The 13,836-nt window shown below is 36.5% G+C and overlaps 2 protein-coding genes and 1 non-coding gene across 4 annotated transcripts in view; 1 reads left to right on the top strand and 2 right to left on the bottom strand.

Annotated features, from left to right (window-relative positions):
* Window positions 1-13,836, top strand: part of LOC138351918 (protein Asterix-like) — a 159,995-nt gene that overhangs the window by 94,585 nt on the left and 51,574 nt on the right. The window lies entirely within an intron of this gene.
* Window positions 561-13,836, bottom strand: part of LOC123774548 (autophagy-related protein 16) — a 32,865-nt gene continuing 19,589 nt past the window's right edge. For both annotated transcript variants that reach the window (XM_045768893.2, XM_045768894.2), the window contains exons 12-13: window positions 13,187-13,333; window positions 561-12,331 (exon numbers count right to left, since the gene is read on the bottom strand). In XM_045768893.2, the coding sequence (XP_045624849.2) occupies window positions 12,238-12,331; window positions 13,187-13,333 (241 nt within the window). In that variant the 3' untranslated portion in view covers window positions 561-12,237. The remainder of the gene's footprint in view (window positions 12,332-13,186; window positions 13,334-13,836) is intronic.
* Window positions 2,829-2,934, bottom strand: LOC123774650 (U6 spliceosomal RNA). Its single transcript, XR_006774976.1, has one exon. It is a non-coding gene; the product is annotated as a U6 spliceosomal RNA (small nuclear RNA).

Below are 13,836 nucleotides of genomic sequence, written 5' to 3'. Positions count from 1 at the left end.
ATAGGCTATTCAGTTAAATGTTTAAAGTTATTGCAAGTGGAATTGTAGTAAATTATATTATTCCTGCAGAGCAGCATTCAAATACTGAGCTTAAAATAATTGAAGAGCTCACTGGTTCAGTAGAGGAAACTCATGACCAATGACTTAGTATTTTTGGACATTCCAGGTAAGAAATTTGGCAAAGTCAAATGTTCGATTAACTGAAGTAGAGGTGAGCCCTATATGATTCATGTTATCAAGCGCCGACAGTATTTGCCCATGCCAGTGCAAACATCCCACCCCCCATCATGTCCTGGCTTGGACACTCATTCAAACAAAACTGCAGCTACGTGGGCGACGTTAAACTAACACGCAATACTGTACATCGGTTAATTATACGTCGTCCCTTTGGATAAGAGGATACTTTAGAGAAACTTTACAGACTACACTTGCACATCATCAAGATTTGGTGAGTTTAATTCCTCTTGCTGCTTAAAGAAGGGAACATTTTAATTAATTATATACATATGTACCAAGTAAATTGTGTGGCACATATAGGCTCTGTGAGTCAAAACAATATACAGCATATTTCATTTTATTATCAATAATATTTCAGGTATTTTTAAGGGCATTACAGTTTTATAGGAAAATTTAGAAAAGAGGAAGCCTAAGTGAACATCTTTGATGGAGGCAATTTTTCAGATTTATTAATTTATAGACTGTGCTCTTCAAGTAAAATAGCTTGAGCAACAAAAAAATATACTGTACAATTTCAGTTGTATCGAGTTACATGACAATCATTATCTAAAAAAAAAAAAAAATTACGAAAGTTCTTACATATACATCTAGATTATAGTTAGTCTATCATGCAATGCATAATTCATTAGCTTAAATGTTTAACAAGAAACATTAAATAATATGAAAACGTTTGCTATTAAGCAATACCCTTCATTCCCCCATGCCATAGATGCACATTTTGAGCATTGTATACAGACTGGTAATGCGCACACAACAACAATGATCATTTTCCAAAATTATAATATGGAGCAAAGTTAGCAAAGCCCCAAAGAATATAGTCCATTAAATTTTGAGGCAATTCCATATGCAAGTTATATTGTTTGCTATTAAAAATACATTTTTCTTGTAAATGCATCATGCTCAAGAGTGCATTTAAACATTTAGACAGTGCTTTGGGCAGGTCTGCTATCTAATGTTAATGGGAAAGACCATATAAAATTATATTATCTACTCTTTGAAGTTTACAGCAGTAAGTGAAAATCACAGGTAAAATTAAACTGTAGCCACACTAACATTCTTGTACACCATTATGATCAATAACAAATATTGTTTTACTTAGAATGAGAGATGGGGATGACTAGGAGACTTGCACATTGGACACTCGGTAGTCTTCAGTGTCTAACTTAAAACAAGACTAGACTAACTTAAAACAACATAACAACAGCAAGAACTACATAATGTGCAAAGGAAATAATATAATAAAAGCTAAATATTTCATGTAACAATCAAATGTTAAATATTTAATAAAACTACTTAAAATGTTAGGAGGATCATTGAGCTCAGCTGGTAATTTTTTGTTGGTTTTCACATTAAATATGATAAAATCACATTAATTACAGGGATGTGCACAGCATCCTTGAAAACTATGGGCTGAGAATTCTAGCTTATTGGGTAAAATGTGTCCCCAGTAGAAATATAATTTACCAGTGTACCATTATAAAACTGTCACCAGAATACATAATCATCTTGAATTGAGGTGTTATCATACAAAGCAAGGTACTATATTTCCATTGTATAAAGTTAAAAATTTATACATAAAATCACAAACACAAAACCTGTTTATGGAAAAATTAAACTTGTAAATAATCTCTGACAAGGAATAACAAGCTTATGAGCAAAAAAGAATTATGCATGTGCAGGATAAAAACAAAAGAAGAGACTGTTGAAGCTAAAATAATACAAGTCACAAAGTACTGCAGAGGAACATTAACTGTTGAAAATCATAGTATCAATGGAAGTAAGAAAATCCAGTGAACCTTTGGCCACCAGGAAGAAGTCATGGAAGAGCCTTTAAGAGTCAGAGGGACACGGCAATCCCAGGAGACTTCACCTTGGAAGACAGACATATATTATTATTCCATGCCAATTCAGTCATCATATAGCACCATTACGTGATCTGTCATTTTCACATTATAAACTCTTGAATTTTGCTGGCCTCATTTTTACATTTCTAAAATTGTGTGTGTGTGTTTCTCAGTTCTTTTATTCCTTTCAGTAATTGTATGCATCCCAATTTCAACTTTTACGTAATGAATGCCCCTCTTAAAATTTTGTAACACCTTTTTTTTTAAGAAATTAAAAGTGCAATCAGCATAAATTAGAAACATTGATAACTTTGAAGAAAAGCTGCAAGTATCTAATTAACTTTAAAAATTGTTCTTACATTAATAACTTTAGTGTAATATTAGACATCTTAAAGTTTGTAATCTGTAGTAGCTAACCAACTATCCCTTCAACAGTTATGGATAGAATTATGAATGTCTCATCTTCAATTTCTGGAAGAAGGCACAATCGACAAATGATGCAAGCAAACCCCCAGCTCGCCAGCAAAGGAGTGAGAGCAGTGAAAGAACAAAGAGGGGAACTTTGTCAACACAAAGAGGGGAACTCTAGTAAGACTACAGGAGAATGCCTCAAAAACCAACCATGAAGTTGTTGCAGCAGCAGGAAATGTGCTAGAAAACCAGTCAACACCCCAGCAAGAAGGCAAGTAGAGAGATGGCTGATACCACAGCAAACAGATGCATCCAAAGGCTTCCCACTAGGTGCCCAGAGATATGGAACACTACACGGAGTCATGTGACATTCTTGCACAGGGAACAATGCTAATCCTCTGTATTGTTACAATTTTAGTACTGTACATATACTGCTGAAGCAAATACTAATGAAAAGGGGCAGTGTCAACCCCTAAAGTGGGAAAAAGCAGCAAGAGGAGGACTAATGTGCCACCAGAATATGAGCTAGCAGCAAACACACAGCATCCTTGTGCTCGAGGATGGACTGATTCATCTTGGATTAAGCAATTAATGCAGATAACCGAGTCAAATAATCTTAACATGTCCAGAATTGCCATACAGGGAACAAAATAACACCACACTACTAACTGGTGACAGCCCCATGACAAAGCGTCCAGCAAATACTGAACCGGCACATGGAAGAGAGGGAATACTAAGCAGAGCATTTGACACCGTCAAGAATAACCGAGGCTGGGAGTGTGCAACCGTCAAATATAATCTTTCCAAAGAATACAGTATAATCTTTTGCTTGCTTAGTCACAATTATAATAGAGCCCAAGGTCTCCCAACATATCATTTGTAGTATTGTATGAATATTGTACATTACAATAACTCTAATGGCAGTTCTACTCCTCTCTAAGATCAGTACAGTAATTCAGTCTTCATCTATATACAGTAATAGAAAAATACTGTAATTACTGGTATGTTGAGAAACTGTAAATTAAGATTAAATAATAAACAAGGAATATTAGAAAAGTAAAGTTCATTATAATATATACAAAGGTGAAGAAAGTATAACAAAAGCCTTCCAAACCTTGACCAACTTAATAGTTAAGACATGGTGAGAAACGACCATGCGAGTCCCTGGCTAAAACTACCGCAAGGTTTCAGCAAATGTTCGGTGATACCAAGCTTAATTTACAACAAAAAATTCTGTAAACCATGTAAACAATGTTTAATGTACAAAACAATTATAATTACAATTTCTGTATTCATTAAATACAAAGAAATATGCAAAAGTAATGATCGAATTAACTCTATATTATAAATTATTTAATTTTTTCCATAAATCTCAGGCATTTTATAACAGAATTTAAGTTCTAACAGAGCTGTAAGGGTTTCTTAATTAAATGATAGAGATGTAGCTACAGAATTTCAAACGAGACACATCCAATTCTTAAATAAAAACTGTTAAAGTTTAATCACAAAAAAATTAATAATACTCCATAACACACACACTATACTCTACATTATAAATTAAATAGTTGTAAAAATAAATTGGTTTGAGGAGGATGACTTACCTTGATACACATTAAAGCATTTAATTACTGTATTAACATTTGTCAACAAAAGTTACAGCCTTAGTCTTGTCTTGCATATCAATTGGAAATTTGTGGTAGTGGTCAGTACTTAAAGGCACAAGAAGTATTATTCATTACCCAGTTTTGAGTTACATGTTGGTTAGTAAATATCTAATGATTTGGCCATCACTGTGACTGCCAACGGTCCAATTATCAGGACACTGACCTTGATGCATTGAATTGTTCAATTACAGATACAAAATAATTACTGTATGCTTTAATGACATGTCTAGAATGCAAATTTAAATAAGGCGTATTCTTGAACCATTCTTATAGTCGACCTTACACCACAAGTAAGAATGTGAGCCTTACTTAATACAGCTTGACACTGACCTCACTTGTGAACTAATGCTCTTCCACCTAATCTTACCCACAATGATAAATGATTGTACAAAGAGAAATTACATGAAAAATTTATTTCACAGTACATTTTACAAATTCATTAAAAATATATTCAATATTTACGTAATTTTAAAAAACCCAACATTGTATATAATAAAATGCCTCTTTCCGGAGGAGCCCCAGTGGCTCCTCCAGAAAACACATTTTGGATATGACATTAAAGTAATCATTTGCCAATCACAAACATTTAAGTATTTCTATGCAAATTTACTACTAACAGCCAGGTAATGTACAAATAATGTGTGACAATATAAAAATTTGCATAATACAAAGTACAAACTATTCATATACGAGTGAAATTGAACCAAAGTAATACAGTATTGTGAAGACTTCTGGACTCAGCAGAAAGGAGGATAACAAAGCATTCCTCTCAACCACAGTACAGTACATGTACTTTGCTATGCTGTAATCTGCACACATTTCTGTAGATTTGACAACTAGCAGACAAAATCAACAAAATCTTTCTAGTCATCCAGTTTACTGACAACTTATCAAATTCTGTAGGAGTTTACACCTTCAGTTACCTACTGAAAGTGTATGGTATACTTTACCTCACACTGGGTTTCTCGAGTCCAGGTATGGCCACTCTTGAAAACAGCAAATGCCCACGTGTTAAATTTCCTATAAAATACTGCACATGCAGTCTACATACTTTCCTGACTCACGTGTCGGTAGCATTCAAGTAATCTTATGTCTGATGCATCACTTTTGATGTACTAAAGTCTTGGCTCTTTAAAAATAAAGAAAATAAATCATAATTTTGTCTATTCAAATCTGTTCTTCTAACCCCCCCTCCCCCAGCTCTTCAGTACTTTTGTTCTTCCTAAGGATATATAGCTGTCCATTGTATATCAACATGATATACAATGTAGATTTCACAAGATTAAAAGACTATTATTTAAAAATAAATAACCAGCATTAAATGTAATCAAACACTATTTTCTGGGTGAGCCCTGTCAGCTTCCTGAAGCTACCTGAACTGATGTGTGCTATATTAGTTTGGGGTCATCAGTCACACGAGTCCTTATGCTTACCAGGAACCACGAGCCAGAACCTGGCCCCCTTCAGAGAGGTGCAGGGAGCAATGGCCTATGAGCACTTACATATCAAGTACTGTATGTCATAATTGCCATCAACCAGGAAAGGACCCAGAAAGGCAGGCGAATCGAAATAGACCATTGTCTGGTTAACCTGTACATCCTAAAAGATCATAATAACTCCCCTAGAAACAAACCCAACAAGCAACACTTCATGCAACTAGCACTCGCTTGTTAGCGAGAGTGAATGAAATGCAGTCAACCGTTGCGTTGAAGTAAAGCTAGCTGCGCCAGCCGAAGTGCACCCTACCCAGCCAATAACACTCCCCTACCCGGGGCAAGACGGAAAGCCCTACACCCCCGACGTACCCCAAGGGCGAAAACAACATCAAGAAATGAAGTCCTCAAACGGGGATTCATTCCCGAATGCCCCAAGGAAGATAACCCTGACATGTAAGGGCAGTACTCGCACAGCACCTAGATAAGGTCACCCTAGGCGCATGCTGCTCCTGTACACTAAGACATCTGGCCACCACGCCACACACACACAGCTGGAGCAATCACACAGGGCAAAAATCCAGAATGGGAACGTGAGGCCAGAGGTGACTGATCTGACCACCAGTACATCAGTTCAAGAACTGGAGTGGTGGGACTGCCAGCTCCCCCTCCCTCCTGCTGGGGGAGTGATGGGGGGGAGAATAACTAATAACTTATAGAAGAGTTATTTTGATCTTTTTGGATGAAGAACACCCAGGTTAAGCAGACAGTGGTCTGTTTTGATTTGCCTACCTTTCTGGGTCCTTCTCTGGTCGATGGCAATTATGACATACTTTAAATGTAAAGTGCTCATAGGCCATTGCTCCCTGCACCTCTCTGAAGGGGGCCAGATTCTGGCTCGTGGTCCCCGGTAAACATAAGAACTGCTGTGACTGATGACCACAAACTAATATAGCACATGTCAGTTTGGATAACTTCGGGGAGCTGACTGGGCTTTCCATAGAAAAAAACTATACAATACAGTACAAACAAATTTTTTTTATGCAAGGACTATGGACTTGATTCATTACTGGGAACTGTCTAACAACTTAACTGCCACCGTAACATCAGATTAGCATTATTAACATAGCATGCAATCAATAACTTTACATTATTGCACTTCTTGTAATATTTTGTTTTTTTAGCACAAATATTAATCTCATCCATTGTTTCTTGGTGAACAAATCCCCAAGGGCCGTGACGAGGATTCGAACCTGCGTCCGAGAGCATCCCAGACACTGCCTTAATCGACTGAGCTACGACAGGGTTACTGGGTTTCTTGGTGTATTCTCAAGTCACTTAACAAATACCTTCTTTTTTTTTTCTTTCTTTTTTTGAGATATATACAAGAGTTGTTACATTCTTGTACAGCCACTAGTACGTGTAGCGTTTCGGGCAGGTCCCTGGAATACGATCCCCTGCCGCTAAGAATCGTTTAAGACTATATGATCTATATGACTTCCTTTTTTATTCCATCTATTGCCACTCCAAATAATTTGCTTTGTGTTCTGGTCAACGAATAATATCAAATCAATATGTACTGTACTCTTACGTTCCACACACTAGTTAGCTCGTACTCTGGTCACTCAATACTCTAGTTGTCATACCCTAATTAAGTACCAGTATTAATCTTGGTTCCTAAATATAGTTACTGTTTGCAATTACTTTTTTTTCATACAAATTCTGCACAAAATAAGCAACTACTGCTATACTTGTCCTTGCATCACTAAGGCAGAGAGCAGTTACTAACTAGTCCATCACATTTTCTATTATAGAAAGAAACTAGATGCCACATCGGTGATTTACCTGTGATCTCTTTCAAATGTTTTTACTTTTGCAGGCTGGACTAAGACCAAGCCTCCCTAGTGACTGATCAACTAGTTTATTACTTGTTGAGGTCTGCAGAGTAACATAGCCATCACAACCCATTTGATCCAGCATATCAATATGCACATTATTATGCATCTTCATTTGTTAAAAAAGAAAAATTGTATATGTAGGATAAAATCACTGGTCATCAGCTACTCAAAGCTATTAGTATTTAGAGTGGAATCAAAATAGCAAGCAAAACATTTAACAATAATCTATGGTATGAATTGTGAGTGAAGACGGTTGTCTATAAAATGGCACCAGGATTTAGCCTATAGATATAATAGTTAACAAATATTAATCATAGTAACATTTGTGTAATTTTTAGTGACAAAGTGCACTACAGTCTTTAAATACTGTTTTTTTTAAATACTGTAAATACATTAATACACAATTAATGTCCACAGTACCTTGCAATATTAAATGGAATTTTGCCAACGATAAAAATTTCTAAATTTGGTGTGGATTCCATCCTGTATTGGAGATGAAAAGCATTGACCAATGATGCTTGGAAGAAAGAAAATACAGATTGTGACTGGGCTACCTAATCCAATTATTAGAAACATACAATTTAAATGATTACTGTACTTCAGATTTAGAAGAATTAAGAAATGACTAAAGATTTGAAAGCAGCAGTATTAAAAGCTATAAGAACTTTGTATGAATAGGTATTTGTATAATCGAACCAGGCAACGCGACGCTGATGATGATGATGCAATAGTTTGCTGTGGTTTTAGGCATATGAGGCAAGTTACTGAGGCTAAGTCACTACGAGAATATTCAGCCTGTAAGCTCCCTGACAAACTGTTAAAACATTCACTGCAATAAGACCAAAATGGATTACTCCAATTAGGCCAAATTTGATATTAATTTTATCAATGAAGATGTTAATAATAACCCAGCCAGGCCATATTTCCTGTGGTCTCCTACCACCAATTTGCCAATTATACAATTAAAATATGTACTGTTGACTCTAATAGTGTGTATCATTCTCTCAGCATACCTTAAAAAGAGTCTAGACCAGTGTGTTTAGTCCAATCGCCTACCTTCACCTCAATATCACCTTCAACTCAGAAAATATATTAATGACAAACCTTTGAATTACTATATAATGCACTCATGATTCAGTTAAATGAGTGGATGGACAGAGAGATGGGGTGGGCATGAGCAAGCTGGTGAGTGGGTGTGTACAAAGGTTGGTGAGTGGGTGGGTGTGTACTCACCTAGTTGCACTTGAAGGAAAGGAGCTATGGCCCTCCCTCTTAACCACAAATCAACTGGTTATTACCCAATTGTAGTTACAGAATGAGAGCTATGCTCGTGGTGTCCCATCTTCCCAGTACTCTTTGTTGCATAATACTTTTAAACTACTTGTACTGACAGTTTTGGCCTCCACCACCACCTCACTTAGCTTGTCCCAACTGTCTACCACTTTGTTTACAAAAGAAAACTTTGGTATAGGTTCTAGAGCCTATTGGGCTCTGTCATATCTACATTTAAAGCTGTATACAGTATTGAGTTTGCCTCCACTACTTCACTTCTTAACACATTTCATTTTTTCACTATCCTGACATACAAAATTTTTGTTAAAGTCTCTATGGCTCATTTGGGTACTTAATTCCCATCTGTGTCCCCTTGTTCATGTACTACCCATGCTAAATAGTCTGTCCTTTTCTGTTCTCCCTATTCCTCTGGTTATTAAGAATGTGGTCATTGTGTCTTTCCAATTTCTTCTCTTTTCCATTGATGTTCAACTCTATTAGTCTTTCTTCATAACGTTCTTATGTTGGCCAACCTTTCACATGCAGCTGATAATATTCATTTGATGTGGGTATATATTCTTGCATTCTTATGTAATATCACCCCCTCCAAAAGTAATATTCTCTGTATGATTCCAGGGATATTTCCTCTCCCATATGTCCAGCCTCCTGTTCCCAGTACCCAACTTCATTGTTTTGTACTTGCCCGAGTTGCACCATAGTAGCAGCTTGAGCATCATTTATTTCAATTTGATGCAGTCATCCTGTAGTGTCTTGCAGTCTTTCATCAGATTTATCCCCAGCATAATTTTTACATCATTGGTAAACACTGAAAGAAAGGAATCTATTCTCTCTGGTAAGTCCTTCACAAAGATAAGGAAAAGGTTCAGCCATAGTTCTAACCCTTATGGGAAAGGCAATGGTAACATCCTGCCACTATGCAGCCCGTCCTCATAAACAAAGGCCAAAGTCCATTCCATGCACCTGCCAAACCTCGTTTATGAATGAACGGTTTGCACGTGACTCTCAACTGATGACATTCGATCACCTTTCAAACAAGACGACATTTGTTCAAACCACAACGCTGTAAATGTGCTGTACGTACTAATACAAATAATCCCCAACGGAACTGAAACACTTAACCAATGGCTGAATATGCACAATACAGTATAGCTAATATATAATAATATTAATTTATATTTGAGAAAATTCCTATTTTGAATGAACAGCATGTTAAAATTTATGAATGCGTATATGGGGTTGACCACTGGATGGAATGGACTTGATCTGAGGATCAGTTGCTTTATGAGGTCTCTCCACTCACTGTGACTGACATCTATTAGAGGTACACGTAATGTACTTTTTCCTTCCCTGGCGTGCGCCTGCCCGTTTCTCCACTTTATGCACTACTCTCTCGTGGGGGTACTGTACTGTATCAGGCTTCCTGAAAGTCATAAAATATACAATCTGCCGACCCTTCTCATCTTATGTCCAGGGAAATCTATAAAGTTTGTGAGGCAAGATTTGCCATCCTAGACCCATGCTGTTGTTGTTATAAAGACCCTTCTCTTGATGTTCTACTAGCCTCTTTTTTTATAAGCTTCTCCATTGCTTTGCACAATATGCAAGGGATACTGGCCTGTAGTTTAATGCCATTGAATATTTCCCTATTTGTGCTTTTAAATGATTTGGAAATTCTGTTTTGTTGGCTGACCACTGGCTCTTAGGTGCCTATGAACACAGCCATAGGCCACTTTTTTTCAATAATGCAGTTTTCTAGGTGTCGACATTTTTAATTAAAGTTTGAAAATTACATTTGAAGATCAAAAAAAATTATTTTCATGGCATTTTTGTAGGAAGCTAGAATTCAAACATATGAACAAAGAGCTCTGCATTTTATTAATGTTTTTATATCTTCCAAATTTCATGTTATTGTAGATCTGAAGTGTTCCATAAATTTTCTGGGGTTTGTTTCATCTAACACTGAATGCACTAGAGGTCTTCTTTCTGCAGGTGGCAATTAACTGCTAATTTTAGCCTTCATACTTGCTCATGGTATAAAATGGCTAAATTATAAATTAACTAGGTTATAGACAAACACAAAGATGATAAAAGTCTATGTGTGTACATCTACAAATCAAGTCTACTCTTATCTTGTCAATATCCTTATCAGTATTCTATAACCTTGACTAGGGTAGAAATTGACCAGAGCACAATGCTGACCAGAATACGAAACATTCTGTATTCAAGTTGACTTGGGTGTAAATTATTCTGCTCATTTTTTTATCAAATGAAATGGAGGTTAATATAATCTTAAAACATTCAGACTGTACATCATAAAACAATTATACATTTGAAACAAAGCATACAGTTTCAGTCGAAGACGTGTGTGTACGAAATTAGGACAGCAAAGATTATACAGCAACTTGCAGTGTGCAGAAACATGTGCCAGAAATACATAATATTAACCGTACTTTTGAAGGTAGTTAAAGATGTAGCGTGTACTGTACAATGCTTTCCGTAAATAGAAACAAATAATGAATTATAATAATCGGATAAAAATAGGCAGAAATAATGTAAAGTTATTACTGTGGTGGGGTAAATGACAAGTGGGATGGATACACATGTTTTGTTCAGATGACATGGTGAGTGAAAATTAGGGAAACTCGCCACAAGGCAACATAAGCACGGAGAAAAACAAATAATTGGGTGTATTCCCCCCACAAGTAAAAATGTCACCGGAGATGGTAAATGTAGCCTGGTACGGACGGTGTATGTAATCATGAATTACAATAAATATAAAGCAAAAAAATATAAAATAAATCAACATTTTATATACTGCATATACAGTACAAACATTCCTGTAAATAGATTGTGTACAAGTTTCAATGAAGAGTAATATTGGGTGTACGGTATATTTAAATGGAAATTAATTATGCAGTTCCTATTGTGGCATATTCTCAAATGTGCACATCTACTCTATTTAACTTATTTTCTTGATGGCAAAATATATATACACAGGTAAACTTTTGTATTAAAGTTGCTGTCACATAATGATAAAATAATATTCACAAAAAAATGTGTGATTTTTTACTGACCTGGTGCCCTGAAACCAATTTCTTGACACTATGTACTCGAACAGTGCACCTCAGCTGCCTAGGATCCAGTTAATTAGAATCTAATTCACTCTTTTTAAGTTAGGCATCATTGTCACCAGCTCGACCCCGTTTCCCACCCTCGTGGAAAAGGCAGCTGTCATAAAACTGACAGTGCTGTCAATAAACCATGGGGATACACCATTCACCGGAGAAAAACATTCCGGGTTAACTAGATCCTACTCAGCAGTGGCAGTGATGCAGCATGAAGAGAAAACTTGAAAGCATAACCTGGCATTTGGTTACCTCTATCACAGTTGTGGCAACTCCAGTAATCACCACTGGCAAGAGCACCAGAAGGCAAAGTACAACATTTCTTTATATTTCTAAAAATCTGACCAGGCTATAACTTTTTTAGCTCGATCACAAGACACGAGTGATTTTCCACTGGGATGCCAAGCGCACGCCACGACACAGGCACTGAAAAAATCAATAAAAAGCATACATAATACTGTAAAGTATACAAATGAAATCTCTGCCATTTCTCTCAAATATATAACAACCGACTATCGGGATCCTGTCCAATGAGGCATTCAGTGATCTTGTCTTGGAAAGCATTTGAGCGAAATAGATCAGAAACTTAATCGACATAAATAAAATCAGAGGTAATAGAATATCAGGTGTAATGGAATGGGTCTTGCATCGCTCATTCTATTTGAGAGCATTTCCAATGTATAATATATTACTTGGCTGCATCTAGTGCTCCATAACCTGTCATTTTGGTCATTTACCTGGGTCTATTTCCTCCTTCCCAATCATCCCACCTTCCCCCCCTCATCTCTCTCTCCCTATTCCCCTCACCCCCCCTCTCTCCTTCCCTCTATCCCCCTTCCTCTCTTCTCAATCTCTGTCTCTCTCTCTGAAAACCTAATACCAAATTCATGTTCATCCTTTTCAAGCTCCAGCTGGGTCTATCTTTCCCTATTTCCCTATTTTTCCTTCTCATATCCTCACCTTTCTCATTCCCTCTCTCCTAACATCCCCTGACCCCTCCTTCACTCTACCCCCTCCCTCTCTTTCTCGTTCTTGATCTCGGAAAATGTAATACTGAATTCACAATCATCGTCTAGCAAAGAAATCTGACTGGCCTATAACCCCTTCCCTACCCTACAGTTTCATGTGTGACAGGTAAGGCTAGCCCCCAGCATCTGGCCTTCAAACTTGGACAAACAGACATTCTCTCTCTTAAAGATATACTGCAGATAGATTTGAATCTCAGATGATGATTAATAAAAATACAGATATTCAGAAGCTAGTTGAGAGTACAGTACTTACGAGTGCTCCCTCAGAGTCTTCTCAAGCTTGCCAGTATTAACATTCCATATGTACACACCACCATCACAACTCCCGGCCGCAACATACATGGCATCGGGGGAAAATGTCGCTCTCGTGTAGTCTGCTCCAACATGGAAGCTATCATCACTGAGAAAACAATTAAAATATCAATTCATGTTTTCATCCCTCTCTAATAATAATTTTCAATGCATGCACTCATAATCCATCCAGCTACAATCTTTCTGATATTCCTCTGCACACTGACCTGCAATAAATACCATACTATATCTTCTTGTCTCCCGTGTATACCCAAACATCAACATTCATATTACAGCCACATCACCTGAGAGCTATACTATTTGTTCTAACCATTATTGCTCTATTACTTCCATCATATTTTATTTTCAAATATTGATCAAACTAATTATCAACTTAACTGTATTCCTACTATTCTTTCTGGATATGTAATCTTTATAACAATAATAAAAAATATATATATATATAAATATTCCATCAAAAACATCACACTTAAGTGTTAACTTTAGTTTCCTCATGAATTCAATCATTCAAGTTTCATTCTAGGTACTCATAAGAGGATGGCTCTTAGAGTTTATGCCCACTGAAGACAAAGTAACTTTTAAAGATAGACT

Source organism: Procambarus clarkii, chromosome 51 (assembly GCF_040958095.1).
Source record: "Procambarus clarkii isolate CNS0578487 chromosome 51, FALCON_Pclarkii_2.0, whole genome shotgun sequence".
Classification (NCBI taxonomy): Eukaryota; Metazoa; Arthropoda; class Malacostraca; order Decapoda; family Cambaridae; genus Procambarus; species Procambarus clarkii.
Note: the sequence above shows the minus strand (reverse complement) of the source record. Positions and strands in the feature narration are given on the sequence as shown.